The sequence below is a fragment of the Cyrtonyx montezumae genome, unplaced genomic scaffold (genome assembly GCF_038088225.1).
Source record: "Cyrtonyx montezumae isolate F1298 unplaced genomic scaffold, pur_monq_1.0 scaffold_16, whole genome shotgun sequence".
NCBI classification, from domain to species: Eukaryota; Metazoa; Chordata; class Aves; order Galliformes; family Odontophoridae; genus Cyrtonyx; species Cyrtonyx montezumae.
In genome coordinates, this window is record NW_027071892.1 from 6,562,475 (window position 1) to 6,577,441 (window position 14,967).

Consider the following 14,967-nt stretch of genomic DNA (forward strand, 5'->3'; position numbering starts at 1 on the left):
CCGGCGACGCCGCGGGGTAAGCGCGGCTCCCCACCCCGCTCCGCCTCCTGTTGCCTGCTGCCCTCCGCCGGTGGTCCCGGGCTCCGGATCTGGCTGTGTGGCCTTCGATCTGAGCGTGGGCTCGGAGCGGGGGGGAGGAGCCCAGGCCCGGAGCGGGGGGGAGGAGCCCAGGCCCGGCCCGGCCGCCAGCTCCGCGGTCCCGGCGCGCCGCAGGGCCGTGCCCTCGGGCTGCCCCGTTGCGGGTCGGCTCCCTCGGTCCTACGATGCCCTCCAACAAATCCGTGTCGGACGCTCCCATCGCGCGGTTCACCAACTGCCGCATCCTGCGGGGCCGCCGTCTGCAGCGGTGAGTGGGTCCGGCCCGGCCCGGCCCGGCCGTGGGGCTGCGGGGTGCAGGGCGGTGTGTGAGCGCGGCCTCCCCGCAGGGAGGACCTATGGGTGCGGGAGGGGAAGATCCTCAACCCCGAGAAACTCTTCTTCGACGAGAAGGGTTCTGCCGACGTCCAGCTGGACTGCAAGGGCTGCATCCTCGCCCCGGGCTTCATCGACGTGCAGATCAACGGTAAGGTGCACGCGTTAGCCCCTTCCCCTGCGCTGGAGGGGGAGCCGATGGCGTTGGCTGGGTTTGCGTGAGCGAAGTGCAGGTCAGGAGGAGTGCTGGTGGAGCCCTTTGCTTCCAGTCTGTGCCATGCAAAGCTGGAAGCTTGCTCCGCTCACCCCAAATGCTTCTGCGGTGCTTTGGGGTTGAGAATAATCTCCTGCCGGGCGCCGGCTGGGGAGGGGGCTCTGGGCAATGTGTGCCTGGCTGCTGCAGAGGCTGCAGCTTCGCCTTTGTTTTGTTCACCGCGCAGGAGGCTTTGGGGTGGACTTCTCCCTGGCTACAGATGGCTTTGGATCGGGGATTGACCTGGTCAGTCAGAAAATACTCTCCCATGGAGTGACCTCCTTCTGTCCCACCCTGGTGACATCCCCTCCATCCGTGTACCACCAGGTGAGTGACTTTCCCTACCTCTCATCCTTAGGGTGATAAAGAGCTGAAAGCTGAGCTGGCTCTGCAGCCTCATCTTCAGAGACCGAGACAGCTGCCATGATGGAAGAGCCATAGCCATAAGGAGCTGAACTCCAGCCCCAGATTTCTTGCCCTTAAGCTTTAGACCGCTGAGGCAGTGGTGTTTCCCAGGCCAGCAGGTAGCTGCCTTGCACAGTGGGTCTTGCAGATTGCTTTTCCTTTGTGAGCTGTCTGGTCTTTCTTTCCTGGTGGTGCAGCTCTGTGGACGCCCAAGGTTTGGGTTGCTTTGGCAGTACTGTGTGTGTGAGGTGTCTGACGAATGCCTTTCTACAGGTTCTTCCCCAGATCAGTGTAAGAAATGGTGGAGCTCATGGAGCTGGAATCCTAGGTAAGTGATTTTTCCCCTCACTTCCTCTTTGGAGGATGATTATCCTTTTCCTTCTTAAGGAAAAATAAACTTTTAGGAACAGCATAGTTGGGAGCTGAAGCTCACTTGGTGGGAGGGATATGTAGGTGGGCACAGACTTGCTGTCTCCCTCAAACTGTCCCAGGCCTTTGCTGTGCGCTCTGCCATCAACCCCATGGAGTTTGACAGAGTAGTGGCTGTGGGGTTGGCCAGTGCTGCATCTTTTGCTGTACTCAGTGCTGTTTTACCTGAACTCTGCTTTACTGTGGGAGAATGGCAAGAGCTTGGCTGGAGCAGGATGGACGTGGCAGGTTTCTTGGTCCTTGGTTGGGAGAGGAAGGAAGATGACACTGTTCCCCTTTGAGCAGGAGCTCACCTGGAAGGGCCATTCATCAGCAAGGAGAAGAAGGGGGCACACCCAGAGCACTGCATCCGCACCTTCGAGGAAAATGCCTTCCAGGACTTGCTTGCTACCTATGGGTCCCTGGACTGTGTCCGGATTGTCACCCTGGCCCCAGAGATAAAGAGGAGCAGTGAGGTGATCCGGGAACTCACCAAGCGAGGCATCTGTGTCTCGCTCGGTAAGGGCTGGGGGGGAGGCTTGGTCTATCTGAGTAAGGAGCAGCATGGGCCAGGCAGCCCAGGGCTGTGGCATCTCTAATGGTGTCTCTGTGTGGCTGGGCATTTCCTTTTGCCACCTCTTTCCTGGCCTTTAGGAGGGTGGCAGACTTGTGACACACAGTTGATGCTGTAAATGTCACCCTTTCTACAAATGACATTCTGCCTGTCTTTCCTTCTGCCTGCCCTTCCTTTCTCAACATTCAGTTTAATAAAGATGTAGTTCCAGGCTGACTACGTGGAAAGGTTCAAACTCTGAAGTTCAGCTGCTTTAGGCCGTATTTGACAGGAGATATCATTTTCCAAAGGTTGCTATTGAGTCTTGATAACTCAGTTATTCAACTGAAGGTGCTGAAGACCTCTCCCCCCACTGCCTTTTCTTGAAACTGAACCTTAGTTGAGAAAGGTATTTGTGCAGCAGTCGTCTCTTGTCTCACAGTCACGCCAAGGCAATCACGGAAAGGCAGAAGATCTACTGTCTGTGTTAGGGAAAACAACACTTTCTTTCTAAATTGTATTTTATCAGCATATCATTTCTTGGAAAACTACCTGCCTCCATATTCCATTGACACCTCTCTGTATGAAGCCCTGAATTATCTGAGGGCAGCAGAAAGGCATGTCCTATATCTTGTAGCCCAGCCAGAAGGCAGCTCTCCCCAGTGCCTCTGGGAGCAAGGCAGCATTTGTGACTGTTGTGACCAGTGAAGGTGTTCAGGTGAATCACCTCTTGCCAGTCCCTTGTGGTTGTGGTCAGACAGCTCTGCAGTGAGGCTGGTGTCTCACCTAAACCCAGGGTGGGGCTTCAGAGCTGAGCCCTAGTGACAGAACACCTTTACTCTTGGATGTCCCTCTGGGAAAGTAAATGCAGAGGGCAGAAAAATCATGCAGTGCTCTCTGTTCTCAGGTCACTCGGTGGCTAATCTCTCCCAGGCTGAGGAGGCTGTGCAGCACGGTGCCACCTTCATCACTCACCTCTTCAATGCCATGTTGCCGGTGAGTCACCAAAGGCATTCATTTGTCCTATGCTGGCTTTGCTTTCAGTGCTTCTCTCTTGCTCCCCATAAATGCTTATTTGCATCATCAACTTGTTTTGTACCAGACCTTGCAGTGGGATTTCAGCACAGAACCTCTATTTTCAAGTTTCTACTGCCTGATTTAAAAGAGTCAGAGCTGTAGCCAGAGCTGTAGCAGTCTCTTGAAATGGAAGGGGTTGCCTGGTTGCACTGGGTAATGGATGAAGTGCCCAGCTGCCAGGCACTGTTTGATAGAGAGGACAGCTGTATCCCTGAGCAGGAAGGGTCTCAGCCTACAAGTCCTGGTGACACCCATCATCTTTTCCTCTCCCTCTTTGGGTAGTTCCACCATCGTGACCCCGGGATCGTGGGGCTGCTGACAAGTGATAAGATTCCTGCTGGACGGAGGGTCTTCTATGGCATGATCTCTGATGGCATCCACACCAACCCTGCTGCCCTGCGTATCGCCCATCGAGCCCACCCCAAAGGTAGGCCGTGCCACACAGTGCCACCAGCTTCACAAATGCTGTGCCATCTCCCACAACTGTTGTGGCGTGCTATCTTGCTGTCTGAAAGAAGTCCTGATCCATAGTTGGCCACCTCAGCTGGATGTTGCTGGAGTAACTCTCAGGGAGGGTTGGCGTGGTGCAGTGCTCAGAGCTGCAGTGGGGTTAGTTGCAAAGCTGCTGCAGCCTGTTTCCTTGCATTCCTCAGGCATGGTGCTGGTGACAGATGCTATTGCTGGCATGGGGCTGGCACCAGGTCGGCATACACTGGGCCAGCAGGTGGTGGAGATCGATGGGCTGAACACATACATTGCAGGTAAGTGCTTCTTGCAAAAGAGCTGATCATGGTGCTACCCCTCGTGCCCACTCCTGGATAGCTCAGCACACCTTGCAGAGCTTGTCAGTGTGAAGCAGCACTTGTGCCACCTTCTTGGGTTTTGTTGCCTGATCATGTAATATCTCTGCCATAACTTGATTGTGAGGAGAATGATGCACCTCATGAAGAGGGGAATTGACCTGTCTTATTGGAGTGAGAAGGAATTTGACCACTTTTAGCTGTCTACAACACCTTTGAATTCCTTGCCCAGTAGGGTGGATGCTAGAAATCATTGTGTGGTCAGAAAGGACAAAGAAATCCCCCACCTACTTATTGTCTCTTGCCTTTACTTGGAATGTCACCACTTCTGCTAAGTAAGCTCCTTAATCTGCTAACAGCTGAAGACTGGGAGGATATTCTGGAGAAGGGCTATACCTTTGTCAATTTCCTCCCTCTGTCTCTGGCAGCGGGTGCCTGTGTTGTGAGCTAGAGTTTCAACCAGTCCAGCTGTTCTTAATGGGAGCTACAGGAAGACATCCTAATGCATCTTCCTTCACTGCCAGCACGAACACTCATACCTCTTCCTGTCACTTCTCAGCAGTGGCTGAGAGCCCTTCAGCTTGCTCCTCGAGTGACCCAGGATTTCTGCCCCTTTGGGGTTCTGCTCAGTGCTGTCCTGTTCCTTTCCCAGGCACAAAGACCCTGAGCGGTAGTGTGGCAACCATGGACACGTGTGTGCGACACTTCCTGGAAGCCACAGGTGGGTGAGCCTTGTCTACAAGCTGTTCCTCCCTGCAAAGATGTATTGCCCTTTCCAGTTCTGTCTATTCAGCCAGAGATGTCCCCTCATGAGAAGGGCTGGCATCAGTGATGATGTCCTCAGAGACAAACGCATTTAGGAGGGATGCTTCATTTTAACCTGCAACACTAATTAGGGTTGAACTGTCCTGCTCTTTTCTCATACAGGACCTAAAGGTGAATGACTTTCCCATACCCTAAGTAATCAGTTCTCCTCTTCTTACTGTCTCCCAGAAGAGTTGTTTGCCCTCCTGTACTCCAGCCAGCTGTGCCTGGGCCTCCCAGCCCCTCCTGCCCTTGTAGTTCAGGGGAGTGCAGTCAGATCAGCATTAGGCCCTTGGGCATGGGTTTGGTTGTCAGACAGGTCCCTGCAGTGCCACTGATTGCCCTAGCCTGGGACTGGGGCTGCTCTGCTGATGGGGCTGTTTGCTGCACTAACGCCTCTTCCTCTTCTGTCCAAGGGTGCTCAGTAGAGACTGCTCTGGAGGCAGCATCTCTGCATCCCGCCCAGCTCTTGGGGATTGAAGACAAAAAGGGGACCCTGAATTATGATTCTGATGCAGGTATGGGGACAGTGGTGGAAGGGAGGGCTGCTGCATGCTGGAGCAAAGTAGGGCCTGCTGCAAATGCAGGCTGTGTCTGCTGCTTCATCAGGGGCTCTGGGGAACCCCTCTGTGCCCAGGATTTGCTTTGGTTTTTCCTGTGGACACTGGTGATGTTTCATGAGCCATTTGGAGAGGCTCCCACATTTCAGATGAGCATAGAGCAGAGCAAGGATTGTTCTGCAGTGCTGTCCTGCCCCATTTCTGGAGTGGGGAGAAATTCCTCTGCACAGAGGCAGTACTGGAGCCCAGCTCCTCTAAGCCAATTTCAGCTGCCCCAGTTCCTCTTCCTTTGTTCCTCTGATGGCTGTTTGCTCTTTTTCTTATCTGGTGCAGATTTCCTGATGCTGGATGATAGCCTGCATGTGCAAGCCACGTACATCGCGGGTGAGGAAGTCTGGAGACAGGATGTGTTAGACATGTGACATTGGGCTGTCCCATGCCCTCCAAGGCACCCTGACACTGTGATTAGCAGCGTTGGTAACCACCCCACTTCACTTTTCTTGATTTTTTTTTTTCCTTCCTTCCTGCGACTCCCCTAAAGGATCCTCATACCAAAGAGCTGTGTTTTCCAGCGCAACCACTGCTTCCAGTTACAGCCATGCCTGCAAAGACTTTGTTGGTGCTCAGTTGGTGGAGTGGGGAGAGCAGGCAGATCTGTGTCGGGAGGGATTGACAGTCTCTGGAGAGACCTGAAGGGGTAGAGGTGCTCACATGTCAACCTCACAGTGGTGTGAAGCTGTCCCACTGTGTTATACAGCACACACAACCTGCCTGTGCCCAAGGCAGACTCAAGCCATGTCCATCTCTTTCCATCCTCCCTTGATCCTGGACAGCTGTAGCTGGCAGGATGGCAGCAGCCACTGGTTCCACTTGCAGCACTTCATATTGCAAGGTTCCTGTCTGTCAGAAGCTGAGGACCGTGGTCTGACCCACGGGCCCTCCCTCCTGTGTCTTCTGGAGCGAGGCTGGTGCAGCTCTGTGACTTGGGGCCATTGTGGGGCTGTGAATCAGTGTGGGCTGAATCCTCAGGGCAGAGATCAAACCCAGGAAAATGAGGCATTGCTGGTCCTTTGTGCCTTTTTCTCTACATGGGAGTTGAGCCCACAGGATATGATCTTGTCTGCAGACACGGATCCTGTCATGCCCTGGAAAGCAACGTTCCTCTCAGCTCTGCGTGCTGCCTGGATGGGTTCTGCAGGCCCAGAACAGAGCCCCTGCCTCCTCCAGCCGTGGGTGCATCCCTCAGGCCGCAGAGGACACTTGCTTTAAGGGGTGTATCCAGATGGGCAGCTCGGGGCTTGATGGGGAGAGCTGCAGATGGATTCTGGCCTGTCAAGGCGGTTGCGATAGCTCGTTACTGCTGTGCTCGTTATTGTCATCTCCGGTGTTTGGCCGTCAGCTCTTTCCGGGACACTTGGGCATTCTGGGCGGCTCACGGGGCCTCGTGCCCGTGCCCAGCCCCGGGGCGAGGCGGGAACGGCACCGGGGACCGCGCTGCAGCGCTGCGCCTCTCGGCTGCCGGGTTCCGTGTGTGTACGGAGGGGAACATGAATAAAGAGTGTCATAAAAATAAATCTAAAGGGACGGGCAGCGGGTGGGCCCGAGGGAGGGGGGCGGGGTGAGGGCGGGGGCGGGGGCGGAACGGAGATGCGGGGCGGAACGGAAGTGCCGGGGGAGCGCGGCGCGGGGGCGCTTTTGTGCGTCGGACAGCGGCGCGGCGCGGGGCGGCCCGGTGAGGTGGGCCCGGCTCGGCGGGCGGGGTCGGGCTCAGGGGCTTCCCGTGGCTCCCGGCGGGGGATGGCCGTCTGTATGTAAGGGGCTTTCCCGGCTCTCGTGGCCGATTTCCGCGCCTGACCGCCTTACTGTCCTGCTGAGGCGAGGTGGTTTTTTCCTCTTGCTCGTTCCCGCCCGCTGTACCGCCCCAGGCAATCGCAGCCCTTCCCCGAGCGCTCAGCAGGAGGTTCCGGTGAGCTGCAGTCCGCAGCTGCGGGCGCGTTGCCTCTTTCACCATCTGTAGCCGCATTCCGGCCTTACTGCCCCCTAAGCGTCTCCAGATCCGTTCTTTCTTTCCTCCCATCCCTTTCCTGTTCTCGGGTTATATGGGATTTGTGATTCTGCTCTGTGCTGAACTTTGAGAGCTGTTTGTGAGCTGCTGTGCTTGTTTTCCCGTGGATTCAGTTTTGTGTCATCTCGAAGAGATATGGACATCAGAAAGTAAGTTTCCTTCTATGAGGCTTGGGCGTTGTCCTAGTTTGAAGGACTTCTCTTCAGGGGATGTTAACACGTGAAGGCAAGTGTCCAGCTGCTACAAACAGCTAATGCTGAATATTTAGGGAAGAAGCATGGTTGCCCTTTGTGAGATGCCTAGCAGAGTGTTTGCTGGTGCACCTCAGGACATAGCAATAAGTAACACATGCCCGCTCACCATGCTGGAGCATCAGAGTGCTTGGTTATCCCAGTGCTTTGTGCTCCAACTTAGTGCCATGGGGCAGCAGGAATGGCTTCTAGAAGCTGAACACAACAACAAGGCAGGGAGAGACTAGCTGGAAAGAGCCCGTTTGTGCAGTTCCTAATTGAGGAAAGCGAAGCAGTGTTGCTGAAGATAGCTGTGCTCTGTCTAGAGTCAGATTGCCGTAGATATCTGTCGTGATGGGACAGATCCCATCAGGACTGGGGTCACGGTCTGGATCGATGTGTGTGGCTGCAGCATAGCTAGGCAGGCCAGCTATGAGATCTTAAGTGACTATATCTCACAGCTGAGGAGCTTCACCTGAAGGTTTTTCTAATTCTTTTTTGGTAATTGCTCTTAGTAGCAAGCAATCCTTGATTGCAGCCAGCTAGACTCAGCTGGAAGCACGTGTGCTCAGGGTGCTGACACCCAGGTGCTGTGAAGGTACATCCCACTTTTTTGGATGGGCACAGCCCCATCGAGGTGTCTGTGCCTCATACTCACAGTGCCATTACTCCTTTCATAATGTGGGACTTTCAGCATTACATCTGCAGTGTGCCTGCAAGAGGCCTTTCATTTGGCTGGTTTGTGTGAGCCTTGAGCAAGAGTGCTGTGTTTTAGGGTGTACTCACTATTCAGTCAGCTCTTTCCCCATTTTCCCAGGAATAGACACCAAGCTCTGCTCCTGGATTTCTCAGTTGCTTCAGGGGAATGGTTGTTAAGCACTCAGGAACCTCAGTGCTGTTAGTAGTACATTTACTGCACTGTAAGGTTCTTCAGTATGTACACTAAGATATCAAGATGTTTTTTGTTGGTTTTTTTTTTTCTGTTGAGGATGTTTAATGGCATTATGTCAGCTCCTAGAGGCACTTGGAGCTTCCTTTCACCTGAACGCCCTTCATGAATTAGTCAGGGGTGGTATAAACACAGTACACATTCAGAAGAGGCTCAGTTGTTGGAGTCTCATAGTGTTTTTTTAGGGTCCACTGTAACCTGTTTCTCGTTTCTCTTGGTCTTCTTGAGTGCAGCAGAAGAGACACAACATGTTCTCAAGGTCCTGCACTCTCATGAGACTGCTTTTGTAAAGCAGCAAGAAGTGATGAGCTGTGTGCTTGGGGAGTATCATCTTGAGAGAGCTGGAAGAGCACGAAGGAAGCTGATGAGTTGAGCAGTCCCTTTGGGGAGTGGTGGGATTTGGTTCTTTTCTGTAAATTTCCCATCTGAGAGCTTTGGGTTGGATCTCCTCTCTGGCAGTGCTTTACAGAGGGAGTGGCAGCAGCAGTGGCATCCCCATAGTAGGAAACAGGCATAACAATAGAAGTGTTCTTTTTCTTTTTTTCTAGACACAACACCTGTTGATGTGGAAGTCCAGCAGGGCACAGGAGGTATGGTATACAGGGAGCAATCAGACCAAATTTCTGAGGCAAAACCAGAGGGGTTCACATCATCTGACAGCAGCATCCAGTTTGGTTTTACGTTTTGTGTGGCAGACCCAGAAGCAGCTGGTGCACCTTTGGAAGCAGTTCCTGGTGTCAGTGGTGCTGAGCAGACACAAACCAACGTAAGAACCACAGAGCAAAAGAACTGCAGTGGAGCTTTGCTGCCTCTGGACAAGAAGCCAAGTTGTCTTTCAACTTTGCCATCCCAAAAGAAGACTGTCCTCTGGTCCCATTGGTGTCAGTTCAGCCAGCATATGGAGGGTACAGCAGATCATGAAGTGCTGGATAGTGCACTGCCTACTGAATCAGTAGATATGCTGCAGATTTCAGCCTCGGAGAAGGCTGAGTTGGCTCAGACTGCAGATAGTGTGCCCAAAGAGGATGGAAGCCATGTCACATTAAAGATCCCCAAGCCAGAGATTGCTCCTGAAGATAACACAGTGATAGAGAAATCAGCATCAGAGGGAGCTACACAAAAGAAGAAAAAGAAGAAGAAACAAAATGCATCTGTCAGTAAAAAGGATGTAGAAGAAACTGAGATCAAGAGGAAGGCAAAGGTGGAAGCTAATGGATCCAAGAACAAAGGTGCAGCTCAACAGGATGAGACCTCTCAGGTATTCAACTATTGATGGGATCCCATTATTTAAATCTTTCACTAAAAGAAAAACTTAATGTCAGTGCATAGATGAGCAGTTACTGTATTGGCATGAGATGAATACGAAAGACACGGATTGCTGCTGACTTGGAGCAGCTGTTTTCTCCCTGTTGAGAGCCTGATCAGTGGAATCGAATGCACTGTTCCTTTGTCTTCTGTTTCAGAGCTGTGCTGAAACATTTGTTGTTTAGACATGTGATAGCTAATCCTGGGAAACTGGGTGCCACATTTTATTTAAAATGAATAAAAACTGTCATCAGCCAGTGTCGTGCTGATGTCTGCAGGTATTGAAGTGCTCTTGATTTTCACATTATCAGGTAGGATCACAGAATTACTGATGAATGCCTGATGAATTACTCACATAATGCAAATAGAAAGGCTACTAGGTGGTGTAACTGTGGCTATGGCACATCACAGTGCAAAGCTTAAGAGAACTTCTAAGAAGGTTCCCACTGTGAGGGAAGCCCAAGATCAGCTGAAGTTGCAAGTTATGTGAAGACACCATTAAGATTTTCTGATCTGAACACATTCTGACACTCTCTGATGTTCTGCTATGGTCCAGGTCTCCATTTTATATTTCTTAGTAGCATTGTTATAGTTATTATTAATAAACCCTGCCAGCTGAGCAATTCTGAGATATAAAATTACCAAAAAAAAAAAGTTGCTTTTAATATTCTAGACTGAAGTTGTATTGTTTTTTCACCTGCCTTATGAACAGCAACCCTACCAGTAAACACTGCTGAATTACAGAGAGTTAGAGAGATTTGAAGATGATGCACATCCCCTCCCATTCATTGGAAGGAGACTGCTTTAAGGAAAAGGAGGAGGTAGCATGAGAACTTTTGTGTTTCAGCCATAGGATGCAGCTCTTTTCCTTTCCTTTCCCTTCTACTGGCTTTGTTTGTTAGGACTCATCTCCTTCCATCTTCGTGGGCTTTGTCTTTGTGCATTTCTGGTTGAGCAAGCACTCACGGGCTGAGACACTGAGGCTCAGCTTCTGAATTTGCCCATTGCTTAACCTTGGATTTTGGGCAGGTTTCTGGGAAGCTTTTTGTTTTGTTGTGTGAATGCTCATTCCTCTCATCCATAAGTTGAAGTGACAGTTATTTTTCTTATGGAAGGTTCTGAACAGCTTTCCACTGTGTCATGTGAATGGCAGCCAGATATTAAATCCATCAAACAAAGGCAAACAAAACTTTTCTCTGATGCTTTAAGTTTATCCAGTGGAAATACAGGGAATAGGGAAGATGTGTTGAAGCCTGTGATCTCCAGAACCTGAAATTCTGGATAGGCCTACCTTTATGCAGATTGTTTTTTTCCCATGTAGCAACTGCTGCTCTAACTTTTGGGTGGTTTATTTCCTCGTGCTGTCTCTGTTCCATGTTGCACAGCAGTCAGATGATCAGCTGCAGAAGGAGGTGGACTGGTGTGTGGAACAACTGGAAATTGGCCTGAGGACACAGAAATCCACTCCCAAGCAGGGTGGGTAATTCTAATAAATGAGAAATGTTGGAGGGTTCAGGGAATGTTAAACTGAGGTGTTTCTCCTTTGTACTGCCTCAGTCGAGGAGGCTCTCCGTGCAGTCAAGGCACTGCGCAGTGACAAGGCTCCGCTGGTGAAGAAGCGTCACATCATGAGAACCATATTTGGAGACTACAGGAAGAAGATGGAGGAGGAGCTGTGCAAACAGCTGAAGCTCATGCTATCAGGTAGGAAAATTTTGCGTGCAGGGGGAAATTGAAGAGGAAAGAACTCCACTCCCTCCCTATTACTGCTCTGCAGTGTGGGAGCTTGCCATATGAAGTGTCTAAAATCTCTTCCTGTTATTTTCTCCCGTCTTTTAAGATGCAAAATCTGCCAAGATTGTGGAAGTGAAGAACCAGAAGTGTCGGGTCATCAGGAAGCGCTCCGGAGCATGTGAGAAAAGCCAAGGATCAGCAGGATGCCCTCCAGAGTCACCCAACGCACCTAACGCAGGCGCATTCAGATTCACAATTTCTCAAGAAGAGTTTCGCTTTAATTTCTTCTAGAACAGTCTTCTGGATTAAAACTGTGGCTAAAAACTCTGCCAGAGCTCCTGGCAAAATGTTGTCGAGGAATCTCTGTTTATTTCCTAAGGAAAGGATTCTCTTTGAGTGACTAGAGGTGCAAAGCAGGCCTGCCAACCTGGCAGGTGATGCAGCTTCTGCAAAGGGGAAAGAGGGAGAGCAGTGTAAGCACACTGGCTATCGATGCTTCTGTTCCACCTCACAACTGTGTGAATGCAGCTTCTGGTGTCAGGGAAGCACAGGGCAGTGTGTGTAATCACTGCCATCTGGAGAGTACAGAAGTTCAGAATCTGGGAGGAAAATGAGTGAGAGTCATCCTTGCTCTTTCATCTGTTTAATTGACAGGTGTTGACTTAGAAGCCAAATGCTGATTTGTTCTGACCTAGGGATGTTAAAGCAATTGTTTCCAGGCAGGGAAAGATACGTGTTTCTGAAATCTGTTTACTTCCAAGTAGCCCAGTCACAACCAGCAGCAACTCAGTGGGTAACCCAGCTGAATGCTGAACTTTGGTTCTCTTGCATTTGATTTGTATTAAATCTTTGCTTTCTGAACAGTTGAATGTATGTCTCGTATCTCAGTACTGCTTCAGCTGGTCAGCCCATCCCCTGTGTTCATGCAGTTCTTCCCCACTCGGCCTAAAAAAGCTGAAGGAACAGAAGTCCTTTAAAGAGAAACATGGTATCAGGTGGCCCCAGGGTGCAGTGCTTTCCTTCCTTTTTATAGTCCAGTCAGTCATCCTGCGTGAGAAGCAAGAAATGGGAGTGTAGGCAGATTCCAACATGTACTGAGTGCAACTGAGAGGTGGTGGGAAGCATTCACAGAGAAAGACTCGGGAAAAAAAAATCCTCACACTGCCTACAGAAAAAAGAAATGGATTTTATTACTAAGCAGCCTGTTGCATCTGCCAGGGTATTTTTTGTTTGTTTATAATATGTTAAATCATGACTGTCAGGGCATAGCGAGACACTGACCATGAGCAGCATGTGCAGTGAGTAGAAGTATGGAGAGGAGACTTAAATCTGGAAGCCAGTAGGTTAACTGATCCTTGTGGCTTGCAGGGAAGTACTGCAGGCATTTTGACCCCGTGGGTCACTGGGATTCATTTTGTTTCCCAGATTAAGCATACGAAAGCTGCATTGTTCTCAAACTTGTCATGTTTTCATGCCATTTACTAGGAATAAGCAGCATGCTGTATATGACCTTGGAACTGCAGTCCTTTCCTCACCAAGCTGGTTATGCGGAGTATGCCTGGGAAATAGTTGTTTTTTTCTTTTTCCAGATGAAGCTAGAGCTGATGAGGCACGATACGTTCCTGTGCTGTTGGAAGGCTGTGGGAGGATTCCAGGACATTCTTGCACAAATGCTTTGGTGTCTTTTCTTTTAGGTATTCACTGTTAGAATAGAGATACCAGTGAGATGAATGTTCAGTTGACTTAATGCAGCCATGTTATCTCCAAGGAAAAAAAAAAGCACTCTCATAGGTGAGAGGCTGCTGTGTTTTTTCAGAGGTTTTCACATAATGCTGACTTGCAAAGCCAACATATGTTCCTTTGGCAGAGCTCCTTTATTCACAGAATCATAGAATGGCCTGGGTTGAAAAGGACCTCAAAGATCATCTCATTTCAACCCCCAACCATGGGCAGGGTCACCAACCCACTAGATCAGGCTGCCCAGAGGCATGATTGACCTGGGTTAGTGTTATCAGTGCTATTGGGGTCAGGGTTAGAGTTTGGGTATAGAGATAGATCAGGGTTAGTGTTAGAGCTTACAGTTAGATTTGTCAGGGTTATTAGCATCAAGGTTAGGATTAGAGTTTAGGGATGGTGGGTTTAGGGTTAGGGTGAAGGGTTAGGCTTAAGGTTAGGGTTATGTTTAGGGTATTGGGGTTAGTGGCAGTGTTAGGGTTAATTTTATTAGGATTATGCCCAAAGGGTTATGCCTAGGGTTTGCCCGGAAAGCACCATCAATGATGGTGCTCATCTGTGTGGATGTCCCATTTCTGTGGGCATTCGAGGCCAGTTTGGATGGGGCCCAGGGCAACCTGATCTTGTGGTAGTCAGCCCTGCCCATGGCACGAGGTGGAACTTAGATGATCTTTAAGGTTCCCTTCACCCTGAGCCATTCTATGGTTAGGGCTGTTAGGGTTAGTGTAATTAGGGTTAGGGCTAGGTTCAGGGCTAGGTTTGATAAGGTTAGGATTTGCACTGGTAGTTTTAGTGTTAGGTTTGGTCAGTTCCACAGGTCAGCTCTGTAATGTTTGAAGCATCTGCTGCATTACCATTTTGTTAATTTTGAAGGAAATAAACAGTATTATTGTAAGTTAGGAAATGCTATTGCTGTTCTGTTAGTCCATTCCTCTTCATAGAAGTCATAGTGCTGTCCTAATGATGTTTAAATGATTTTCCCCTTTGTGCTATTGCTTTCTGTAGTGTTTCAGTGACATTTTTGTCAGGCCTTGCTGAGGGCTTAGCTCTACTAGTTGCTGTAGTATGTGTAGCTGGAGACATCAACCTACAGAATTTACAAAGTACAGCAGTGGGAAGAAGAGAAGGTGTTCAGTTTTGGTAGAAAATGTAGCTTAGTGCTGACCTACCTGTCTCTCCCTGTATCCCTGTCCTAAGCTTTGTGCCGTGCACTTGAGATCAGTGTGAGAGGGGCGGGCATTTTCATAACGCTGTGTCTCTTTGGTGGTGCCCCCTAAACGTAGTGCAGCAGTTGCAGGCCAGGCTTGTACCAGCAAACTGCTCACGAGAGCCTCCAGTGTGGTTGTGGCCTTGGGGGAAACTTAAAAAACAGGCAGAAACGGTGTGCAGAGTACAACAGTGCCTCTAGAGTGGAACCTGACTAATAGCACTGGTCTTGGAACAGTAGAAGTGAAGGATTAACTTGTGAAGTGAGAGAGAGGATGACAAGTTGCTGTGTTTTTTCTCATGTTAGCAAAGCAAAGATCTCAGTTCTGGGAACGAAGTGAGGGATTTTGGAGTTGTTTCTATGGCAAACAAATGAGACCAAGCACGTTAATGCACAGAGGCAGCAGCGGGCTGGGTGTGATCCCTGCTCCTTTTAGGCTTGGCAGCCTCATCTGTAAAAAGATCCCGTAGCA

General features: G+C 50.2%; 3 protein-coding genes across 5 annotated transcripts in view; 2 read left to right on the plus strand and 1 right to left on the minus strand.

Moving 5' to 3' along the window:
* The window catches only part of CYTH3 (cytohesin 3), a 425,983-nt gene that overhangs the window by 51,290 nt on the left and 359,726 nt on the right, over window positions 1-14,967 (minus strand). The gene's annotated exons all lie outside the window — the stretch shown is intronic.
* AMDHD2 (amidohydrolase domain containing 2) lies at window positions 211-5,964 on the plus strand. 2 transcript variants are annotated; one of them, XM_065732506.1, is made up of 13 exons: window positions 211-346; window positions 426-562; window positions 852-991; window positions 1,343-1,397; window positions 1,784-1,996; window positions 2,938-3,026; window positions 3,390-3,534; window positions 3,761-3,868; window positions 4,560-4,628; window positions 5,128-5,229; window positions 5,605-5,680; window positions 5,744-5,748; window positions 5,813-5,964. In XM_065732506.1, exons 1-13 carry the CDS (start codon window positions 264-266, stop codon window positions 5,962-5,964), a joined length of 1,374 nt encoding a protein of 457 aa, XP_065588578.1. In that variant the 5' UTR covers window positions 211-263. The 2 variants fall into 2 exon arrangements, with proteins under 2 accessions (XP_065588578.1, XP_065588577.1); XM_065732505.1 differs by having other exon boundaries at window positions 5,605-5,866.
* On the plus strand, window positions 9,054-12,368 carry CUNH8orf33 (chromosome unknown C8orf33 homolog). Of its 2 annotated transcripts, XM_065732603.1 has the most exons (5): window positions 9,069-9,105; window positions 9,211-9,773; window positions 11,206-11,296; window positions 11,378-11,524; window positions 11,661-12,368. In XM_065732603.1, exons 2-5 carry the CDS (start codon window positions 9,414-9,416, stop codon window positions 11,843-11,845), a joined length of 783 nt encoding a protein of 260 aa, XP_065588675.1. In that variant the 5' UTR covers window positions 9,069-9,105; window positions 9,211-9,413; the 3' UTR covers window positions 11,846-12,368. The 2 variants fall into 2 exon arrangements, with proteins under 2 accessions (XP_065588674.1, XP_065588675.1); XM_065732602.1 differs by having other exon boundaries at window positions 9,054-9,773.